At 28.7% G+C, this 10,584-nt stretch overlaps 2 protein-coding genes and 2 long non-coding RNA genes across 11 annotated transcripts; 2 read left to right on the top strand and 2 right to left on the bottom strand.

The window, feature by feature from the left end:
* Window positions 1-174: 174 nt before the first annotated feature.
* LOC126914028 (DDB1- and CUL4-associated factor 8-like) lies at window positions 175-5,206 on the top strand. 7 transcript variants are annotated; one of them, XM_050717447.1, is made up of 13 exons: window positions 175-334; window positions 1,540-1,953; window positions 2,037-2,228; window positions 2,295-2,384; window positions 2,481-2,776; window positions 2,848-2,991; window positions 3,121-3,344; window positions 3,415-3,580; window positions 3,657-3,819; window positions 3,894-4,024; window positions 4,080-4,217; window positions 4,291-4,410; window positions 4,496-5,206. In XM_050717447.1, the coding sequence occupies exons 2-13, from the start codon at window positions 1,632-1,634 to the stop codon at window positions 4,655-4,657; spliced, it is 2,148 nt and encodes a 715-aa protein (XP_050573404.1). In that variant the 5' UTR covers window positions 175-334; window positions 1,540-1,631; the 3' UTR covers window positions 4,658-5,206. The 7 variants fall into 7 exon arrangements, with proteins under 7 accessions (XP_050573404.1, XP_050573405.1, XP_050573407.1 ...); XM_050717448.1 differs by lacking the exon at window positions 175-334 and adding an exon at window positions 350-504; XM_050717450.1 differs by lacking the exon at window positions 175-334 and adding an exon at window positions 563-956 and having other exon boundaries at window positions 4,291-4,401.
* LOC126914083 (transmembrane protein 147) lies at window positions 3,807-6,690 on the bottom strand. 2 transcript variants are annotated; one of them, XM_050717566.1, is made up of 5 exons: window positions 6,340-6,690; window positions 5,983-6,121; window positions 5,687-5,908; window positions 5,341-5,604; window positions 3,807-4,203 (listed from the first exon to the last, which is right to left on the bottom strand). In XM_050717566.1, exons 1-4 carry the CDS (start codon window positions 6,414-6,416, stop codon window positions 5,353-5,355), a joined length of 690 nt encoding a protein of 229 aa, XP_050573523.1. In that variant the 5' UTR covers window positions 6,417-6,690; the 3' UTR covers window positions 3,807-4,203; window positions 5,341-5,352. The 2 variants fall into 2 exon arrangements, with proteins under 2 accessions (XP_050573523.1, XP_050573522.1); XM_050717565.1 differs by lacking the exon at window positions 3,807-4,203 and having other exon boundaries at window positions 4,439-5,604; window positions 6,340-6,689.
* Window positions 6,691-6,843: 153 nt separating this feature from the next.
* LOC126914119 (uncharacterized) lies at window positions 6,844-8,733 on the top strand. Its single transcript, XR_007709565.1, has 2 exons — window positions 6,844-7,344; window positions 8,355-8,733. It is a non-coding gene; the product is annotated as an uncharacterized LOC126914119 (long non-coding RNA).
* LOC126914134 (uncharacterized) lies at window positions 8,619-9,098 on the bottom strand. The gene is made up of 2 exons (XR_007709578.1): window positions 8,911-9,098; window positions 8,619-8,768 (listed from the first exon to the last, which is right to left on the bottom strand). It is a non-coding gene; the product is annotated as an uncharacterized LOC126914134 (long non-coding RNA).
* Window positions 9,099-10,584: the final 1,486 nt, after the last annotated feature.

Below are 10,584 nucleotides of genomic sequence, written 5' to 3' on the forward strand. Positions count from 1 at the left end.
TCTATGATTTCTAAATCATGAAAATTGCCTCGTTATGAAATTCGTCAATTATTTTTTATCATCACGTTGGTCACTTTTTCATAGGTGAATCTTATTTGTCCAAAACGTGGTCCAAATGCGGATTTGCAGTCACTACGCGTCATCGTTATAAAACAGGACAATTTCAGAAATAGTTCAATAGAGATATTATAAATTCTGTCTCTTCATATCTCGTTTCCTAAACCGGAAACAATAGAGAAAAAGTTTGTGTTAATGTATACACGTGTTTCCCGCAGTATTAAGCAGAGTGCGAGAAACTGTTCAAGCTTCGGAACTTAAGCTCGATAGCTCTGCTGTAAGCTAACAATAAAACACTTTCATAAGTATCAGCCATTTTATTAGTTAATTTCATTTACAAAAAAAAAGAAAATGGTCAATAAATTTATATAAAACGTAAATGTGCGAATTTTTTATTCGTATATTTTCATAAGCATAAAAATAATATCATGTTTTTACGGATGACAGGTCAGTGTAATTATTATTTTGATTCTGTCACTTGTCGATGGTTATAGTTAACTGTATTTTGTAAAACGCAGTACCTAAATCTATAAGATTACACTTATGTTAACATTTTGTAGATATACATATTTTTCTGTATCCTTATGTTCTACTAAAAAAATCAAAATCACGTGTTTTTTTAAATTTATTTAATAACAGAATAATCTATAATTATTGGTACATTAAACAGTGGAATTTATAATAATTTTACGTGATTAAACTGTTGATTTTACGTTTTTTAAATATTTTGTTTATATTTTGCAACACTGTACCTGTATGTAGTACTAAAAATTGATAGGATAATTTCCAGAAATCTAAATATATAATTTATTTATTCCTAAAATATCCATTCTCTTAATGAAATTTTATTTTACTCAAAAAATATCTTCTTTCTTGAGACTTAAGTGACAGTATACAAGGTATGATTGTAGTAGTAGAACTAAATATTAGATAAAATTTATGCAAAAATAAATGGAAAACATAGAATGAAATATTTTCTAAAAACTTCGTTCCAAAGAAGATTGGTTAAAGAAGGATCTGTAAGTATATCTGCATATATTTGAGTAATTGAGATTGGATTTTCATATAAAAAACCAATAATGTACTCTAAAGACATCAATCTCAATAAAATAAAAAGTTATTAAATGCTATTCAATACTAAAAGCAAGAGAATCATCCGAATATTATTTATTGGTTAGAATTTTAAATAAAGAAATAAGATCAATATTTTTTTAGAATTCTTCTCGAAACTCTACTATTGTATAAAAATAATTATTAATCTAGAAACAAATTAGCGTACTTAGTGATTTTTGAAATTAATATATTGGAAAATAAGATTTAGAATAGAAATATTTCATTCTATCTTTTTTTATTTATTCTCTATATTTTCAACTATTTTTTATGTAAAAAAAGCAAATCTTAATTGGTTATATCATCATAATGATTATGCTATGTATCAATATACTGAGTTAAATACAATATTCATTTAACTTTACATTACAGGTAAAGTTAAATTGCAATATAGATATTGATAGATGAAAAATACAAGTGGAACATTTATTATATGCAAAACCTTGGTTTAATGATAATAAAAGATGGATTCTAAAAATTGCCATAATGTGTGTAAAGAAGTAAATGATATTGAACTATCTACATCTAATAATAAAACAAATGAGATAATACAACAACTTGTTGAACCTTTGGTTGATAATAAATGTGATGTTGCTAATAAGAAGAATACATTTGAAGAAAATCAGAATGAAAACTCCTTCAGAGAAACATCATTTTCTATTTTTAATTCTACAACATTGTCAGAAGCAACCACCTCACAAGACAATATTCTAATTTCATCAAATGATAGTGAGTCAAGCTCTCCTTCTAGTAATCAAAATAAGTGTAAAAGAAGTATTTCAAAAGGTGTTTTAATAATATTTTAATATCTTGATAGTTACCAAATTTTTATAATTATTTAATGTACATTTATTGATTTTAATTTGTAGCTCAAGTAGATGATGATAATTGTGATGAGATTAATATATTTAATGAAGAATCAAGTAAACATCAAAAATTAAATGAAAATGTTTGTAATAAATCAAAATCAGAAAATAAAAGTGTTGATAATGCACAATTAGTAAAGGAGCCTAAGGATAGTTGTAGTGAAGAAACTACTGAAGATGTCGAAATGAGATCAGGTAAATAATTGAAAAGAGACATGTAATATTTGAAAGATTTTGATACTATATCGTATTTAAATGTAGAAACTGAAGAAACTGCAGCTTGTAGAGAAACAAAGAATCATGAAGAGGAACTAGAAATTGATGATGATAATTCACATGCTGGATATGCTGGTATGTATTGTTACATTCATTATCTTTATTTTATAAATTTCATTTTTATCATTAAACATTGCAAGAAATAAGAACTGGTTTTATTGGGACAATTAGAAAAGCCTCTTTTATCAAATGTAACAGAGCAGGATTTGCAACAGTTCGAAGAGTCTGTCTTATCAAATAATTCAAATATCGATACTGAACAAACAGTTAGTGAAGACGAATCAGAAGAGTTAGAGCCAGATACTCCTGCATGTTTGAAGAAGAAAAGACCAAAGCCAACCTGGTTTGTAGTGCCAGAACTTCTTCACCGTGAAATGGGAATTAATCCATCGTTTCAACATAGATATTACGGTTCCTTACACGTTGTAGAACACTTTGAACTTATGTACAAACTTAAAGAGCATGAGGTACACGTCTCATGTTTTAAACTTTGTACTTAAAAAGCTAGAATGCAATCTTTATTATATAATCTTTTTAGGGTTGTGTTAATGCTTTAAATTTTAATAAAAAAGGAAATTTATTAGCCAGTGGTTCTGATGATTTGTATGTAGTCATATGGGACTGGGCAATAGGAAAAAAACATCATTCTTTTGCTAGTGGTCATAGGAGTAATATGTTTCAAGTATGTATACTGAAATATATTTTGTAATGAAATATATTTCCATTTAGAAAATATGTTAATATATATTTTATCTTTGTTTACTTTCTTATTCTTACAGAAATGTATATCATTGCGATTGTTTATTTTCAGGCTAAATGGCTACCATTCGATGAAGAAAATTTAATGGCTACATGTGCTCGTGATGGACAAGTACGTTTATTGGATATTAGACGTGGCGCATCACGAAAATTAGCTACGCACAATGCGCCAACTCATAAACTTGCACTTCATCCGGATACACCACATGTTATTGTTTCTGTCGGTGAAGATGCAAAAGTTTTGTCTATAGATATTAGAGAAGAGAAACCAACGAAGTATGTCTTTTAAGTAGCCTTTTGTGAAACATATTTTTTCACAATGTATAAAAACAATTTTATTGTATAGGTTGCTAGTCGTAAGAGACGGTTCTTTCCATGTGCAATTGTACAGCGTTCATTGTAATCCTCTCAAAAGCAACGAATTTTGCGTTGCTGGTCGGTCTCAATGGGTTAGAGTATATGACCGACGAAATGTATCTAAACCAATACACGAATTATGTCCTTCACATTTGGTATGTTTTTTGGATTTTATACAATTAAAAATAAAATTATATATCTCTTTTGTAACCTAATTTTCATGAATTACAGACTGAGAAGAAATATGTACATGTAACTTGTGCTTTATACAACTATGATGGAACTGAAGTTCTTGCATCTTATAACGACGAAGATATATATTTATTTGATGCAATATCGTCACAACCTGGAGATTTTGCTCATAAATATGAAGGTCATAGGAACAATGCTACTGGTATATATTATTGTTTGGTACATTCTACAAGAATTAAATGAAAATTTGCACTTATTATATTTCATATTTCATAGTGAAGGGAGTTAATTTCTTTGGGCCAAAGAGTGAATTTGTTATATCTGGGTCGGATTGTGGAAATATATTTATCTGGGATAAGAATACGGAAGCAATCGTAAATTGGATGCCTGGAGATGAACAAGGAGTGGTATGTAATCTATTAAAAATATAATGATAAAGTTTAATAACACTCTGTCGTATAGGTAAATTGTTTAGAACCTCATCCACATATTCCTATTCTTGCAACAAGTGGGCTTGATTGTGATGTGAAAATTTGGGCACCTTCTTGCGAAGATCCACCTTTACTTCAAAAAATAGAAAGTGTACCTTTAATAGAAAAAGTATGTGTAATTTACGAAAATTGTTGTGATATAAACATATATATGTTATTATTTTATATATGTTCTATTCTAGTGTGTTACGTCTAACGCAATGAACAGGGCACAAGAAACTACTACAGAATCCGATGCATTCGATAGTCAAATGCTTTGGATATTATTAAGACATATTCGTCATACGGAAAGAGTAAGACTAGTGTGTATTGATTAATATAAATTGACAATTATAAGAATACAAAATTTTACCGAAATTTATTTGATCATTTTACATTGTGATGTAGAATCTAAACGTAAGACGAGTTTCCAGTGACCAAAATCAGGATGATGATGACGACGACGATGATGATAATATTGATGATTCTTCGGATGATGACTCTTCTGATCATAGCGATAGTCAATCAGAAGGAGATGGAATTAGAAGATTGCAATGTCCTCCATCTTAGAGGTATTAAAACGGACTATTCTACGTTTTGTACATTAATATTTATACTGTCTTTGAATGATGTTATTACAAATGGCTAATTATGATGAAGAGATTATGATAAATTTAGACGTTTTGAAATTTCGATTTATCTTGTTCTACCAATTTACTAGTTTAATAATACAAGTGATATGTATAATTTATTATAATCATAAGATTTAGGGTGCGTTGAATATGTATAAAGACTTGATAAAAATATGTAAAGTATTAGATGAAGATTAGAAATAATGTAGATCCATTTCTCGTAACAACACAATTACAATTTTGTATTATTCTCTGAAAAATTAAAAAAATTACTGTTCCTAAAAAGATAAGTATTTACGATCATATTTAACAAATATAGCCAAATTTACATTCTTGTTTTTATTATTTATAAATTTAATGATATTTCAGAATAATATTTTAATTGTTTTTCCAACACAAATTATGTTTTGCAAATTGTGAAAAGAATGCAAAGTTTAAATATCGAAATGTAACATAAAAGAAAATAAAGGATTGTTTCTATGCATAATATTGTTATTGGTACAATTTTTTTTTGTTATATAAAATAAAAAGTAGAACAATGACATAATTTAGTAGTAGAATAAGATTTACTTTGTAATGTGTACGGTAATATGATTAAAATATTGGTCTTTTAAGACATACACATAATGTTCTTCAAAAGATGCCTATGGAATGAGCAAGACCAGCATACATGTATAATGTTGTAACACCCATGATGAAAGTAGTAGTAGCTTTAACAATAAGGGCTGACCATGGGCCAGTTAAGAAAAATACTACGAGAAAATCTAAAATAAGTGGCCTATATACTGTAAGTATAAGCATACCAACTACTATTGGAACTAAACTTCGTTTTAAATCATGTCGTGACCATAACCATACAAGTGTTGCTGTAGTTATATGTTGTACCTATATATATAAAAAATAAAGTAATAATAAAAAATTTTTTACGAGGTATTACTTATTAAAGTAGTAGTACATTATTACTCACTAAATTAATATTAGATTCAAGACTCTTTTGAATGTATTTCCAATCAAATTCTGCGCCTCTTGCTCCTACCCATAATAGAAGGAACCTAGTAAGTAATACCTCAGCTCCAGCCCATCCAACTCCAGCAGTTAAAATTTTTGCATGCCCTTTACCGGGTATATTGTTCAATGATAATAAAATTCCTACTAAATCAGCTAAATCTATCGAAGACTTTAGAAATTCCTATATAGTTTATTATATGTTAAATGAGTTAATTAATAATTAAATACAAGCGAATTAAAAATATGAATACATACACCAATTAAATCATAACCTTCACCTCCTACGTTATCTGCTGTAGGGAAAAAAGTAGCAAGTGCCAGCATTTTTACTAACTGTGTAAATATGTAAATACCTCCAGCTTGAATACATTTCCAAAATGCACCATATTCTGATCTGAAAGTTTATATATATACTTCGAAATGTGTTATGCGTATGATAAATACATTAAGAAATAAATTATAATTATAATTAAATTATAATTAATGTAGTATAATTATCATATGATATTAATTGTCATATGTAGTACAATTATTGAAATCAAAATAAATTCCAAGATAATGATCAAATAATAACAACTATAAATAGGTTAGAAATGGTTAAAATGTACTTACAATCCTGAATATTTATAGGTAAGATAATAGGGAACATAAACTAAAGCTAAACAATTTCCAAAATGATATAATGTCATCTTTTCAGTAATATTATGTAATTTAATTTAAATACTATTCATCATTATATAGCAGACGATTCATATACAAAAGATGACAATATGACAAGTATCAAATGGGATGCTATATCTGCAGTAGGGAAGTCTGTATTTTTGATAGTATAAAAGCACAGACGAGATATAGAATAGACGTGGTATACAATGTTTTTCCATGTCCCACATTTTCGGATTATCATTTTCGTGACATATGCGCCACTATCGATTCAGTGTAGTACTGGTTTAAATTAAAACTAAAGTCTTATATGAAATTATAGATAAAATATAGAACAGGATATTCTGTAATCGCAATGAAGTATAGAATTCTATATTTTTATAATACTTCAAGAAGCATTGTACATTATCAAAATAATATATTGCTGTATAGTAATAGTTAAATATTTCACTTACGTAGTTTCAAATAAAATTATAGTTTTATATATATGAAATATAAGAATGTATATTTTTATATCTTTGTTTTCGTTTGAATTTTCATTTTTGTATTATCAAAATAATTGTTAATTACATACATATATCACAGACGAGTACCTATACTTAATTAATGATATTATAAAGAATAGAGTATAAGTACTTTGATTATAGATAAATAATTCTTATATTCACCGAAGTAAATTGTAGAGGGCGTAAGAAAGACTAATTATTTTCTAGGTCGGTATTTCAGAACGTGAGACATGAAGTCCCGTGTAATATCAGGTCTATACTGTACATAATCAATGATCAAACGTAAAATTTTTCCATTTTATTAATAATTTTTTATTAATTTTGACGTAGTTTGTGATCATATGTATGTATGTCGATTTTGAGTTTTAAATATTTGTCATTTACAATCTACAATAAAAATGAAAAAATTATAGTGTTGTTATTAAAAAACTAAATAATTTTTTTCAGGTACGTTATATTTTATATTTTTAAGTTCTTTTATTTATATGATATTTATTTAAGAAGTTATTTCGATTGTGCTTACTTTATCTATGAAGTTCTTAATCTATTAGGTTATGTTTTAGTTTGTTTTAAGTAAGGTTATCTTTTCGTTTCTTATTTTCATTTCCAAAGAAATATTTAAAAGGACAATAATTATTCTGTTCGTTAATAATTTCACAGATTGATAAGATCATATATTTACAAGTGGTAGATATATAAAAAATACATTACTGACATGATATAATTTTCAATAACTTTTAATGTATAAATTATTTAGTTGCTTATAATTTTTTAGTAAGATTAGTCTATGTACGTGTATGTACTATAAAACTATAGTTTTTAGTACATTATAACTTATATATAACTTACATGGCACAAACGTTTTTTTCTGCAACATTAAATCATCCCCTATATATTTTAACCCCTTTGAAAGGGGTACCAGTCACCCCTTTAATTCCTAAAAAAGGGGTGACTGATGAAAAAGGGTGTTGCAGCTGGAAAGATATTGACTATGTGTTTCTAATAGTTTTGATTTATTTAAATGCTTTTTTTAATGATTAATTTCATTGTAATGTGACATAGATACGTAAAAATATATAAGTATATTTTCATTAAAAGGATGAAGGTTTCATGAAAGAAATAAGTATATAAAATATTAGAATGTATTATGAATTTGACAATTCTTTCTCTTATATTCAGTTAGAATTCACAAGACACACCCTTTTAGCTTTGGGATTTGGAGTATTGTAACGGAGCATGCTCCATCTTCTTAACGTTTCAGTCTGCTTTTTAGAATCCATCTACCCTTTCCAATGTTGTCGATGGTAGATACGGTCCCTTCTTTTTTTCCCACTTGGAATCAGTAGGACACACCCCTTTTAGCATGGGATTTAGAATATTCCAATGGAGCATGCTCCGTCTGTAAACCACCACAGCCTGTATTGTAAAAGCAGTTCTCCCTTTCTATCATTTGTGATAGAGAACCCACTCCGAGGGATTGGTTGGAAATTCCCTATGATTGGTCAGGGATGCTCTGGGAGGTGTTGAGTATATCCTGGCATAACTGTTCTCCGTAGCAAGTGCAGAAGGAAAGATCAGTTTAGCTGAGACTAGCGTTGAGTTCACTTCATGTTGTGTTGTTTAACTACTGGTTTAAGAATTAAGGAAATTATCTGTTATAATGTGTTGCATTTATAAACATAATAATAGTGTGTGTCAGTGTATTAATACATTAAAATATTTGAGTATTATTTAAATATAACATTTACTCATATATATATTTTTAGTTTACATAAAAGTATTTTGTTTTGATTAAAAAATGGAACTTAATGCAAAGGAAGTTCAGAAGTTTCAATATAAATTTCATCTTTTGTCTTTCCATTCCAATACCTGTAACTATTTGTGAAATATAGTGTTTTATATTATATTTATTTTCATATCTCAAGAACAAGTAAGAGTACAATTTATTTTTTACAAAAATATATTTATATAAACAAGAAAAATAAAGAACATATTGGTGATTTTTTTTTTTATTTACCTTTCAGTTTATTTTAATCTATATGCTTCTTCGTACAGCAATGTTTTCTTTAGCATTATCATAATCATGGTATCAAATAAATTCATATGTTTATAAACAAGTTGATCAGATTTAATCGTTATGTATAAATTATTGTACAAACATTGATGTCAGTGATATCAAGATTTTCAATACATACAAAATTCAGAACAGGTAAGGGAAAGTTTATATATTTATAAATACAAAAAATATTTTTATTTGTCTATGTAATTGGATATTTTAGTTTCATTTATATTTCAGTATAGCACGTTGCAGTAGTTGTAAAAAGATCGTAATAATTATTTATAATAGTGTGTAATTATAAATCATGTTTTTATTATAATTCTACAAGTAGTCGTAAGAGGGCACCACCATTCACCATTAGTCTACCACAGATTTTCTTTCCTCTTTCAAATACTAACTTGCACTTATTTTTTAAAATACATATTATATAATCATCTACAAAGATAACAAATAAAACTCAAAGTGAAAGTAGAAATTATAAGCGAAGTAATTTTTCTATTAAAATTATCTATAATTTTTATATTTACATTTAGAATTTCTACATTCAAAATCTACATGTAAAGTTATTCTTTCCACAAATTATCATCATTTTAAACAATTACGTGCTAATATACCACGAACCAAATATTATTTGTTGTTTAATTGTCACCAAAGGAAACGTATACAATGCTATACCACTACATCTTTAATACGAGTAATACCTTAACTCAGTCCTGCAGTAAAATTAAATGGGCTAATCGAATAAAAGTTTCAGTTTTGAAAATAATTAACTCACAGTGGAAGAGTTAAATCGTCATTCGCATAAGTCTGTTTTCTTAATAACTCGGTTAATTGGATGGTTCAGGTTTAAAAGAGAAGACTGCGTTCTTAGCCCGAAATCCAGGGGTCGAGACCATTCCGATACGACAAGACGATACATTCTTCCCTCCTCGTGTATTCTTGTAAATCCACACGATATCATCCTCGCTTTTCCCCTGTTTTCCGATCAAGTTGCGCGCTCAGCAAAGCCGTGTTTGCATTTCTCTCTCCGGAGAGAAGCATGGCCATGGGAGGGGCGGCGCGCAATTTCGAAAAGCCGATTTCAATTCCGTTTCCTTTTACACGGAGAAAAGAAATCTCGAGTGCGGCTCTCTTCGAGGGGGGCGGGGGAGGGGGACGGCCATCTGGGATTACGGGAATCGCGCAGACGAGGCTGGAAACACGTGCGAAAATCCGAAATCCTGACGTCTCTGCCCTTTGCATCGATCGTCCTTCTTTTCCTATCTTGATCTTTCCTCTCTCTCTTCCCCGACCGATACTATATTTTTAAGCTTCTTACTTTTGATGATGTAAATCCTTGAAATCACGTCGAATCTTCCATTACAATTAATCATTGTACACAGAAGTTCATGTACCTATAGATATCGTACGAAATTGTTCGTTATGAGGAAGCAGCAATGATGAAAGTACGTTTCTTATATTTGGTATAGTTTCTTGTCTTGTACCTGCACGTTGAAACCAGCACAGTACATTCCTCTAGTAGATTTTTCTAGTAAATTCGTGATTCCTTTGACAATTACGTCACGGCTGTGTATAACGATGAGATTCGTTTCCGGTTCTGGTTTTCGTGACTTTCGTCCCGTCAACTCCATT

Source organism: Bombus affinis, chromosome 3 (genome assembly GCF_024516045.1).
Source record: "Bombus affinis isolate iyBomAffi1 chromosome 3, iyBomAffi1.2, whole genome shotgun sequence".
Taxonomy (NCBI): domain Eukaryota; kingdom Metazoa; phylum Arthropoda; class Insecta; order Hymenoptera; family Apidae; genus Bombus; species Bombus affinis.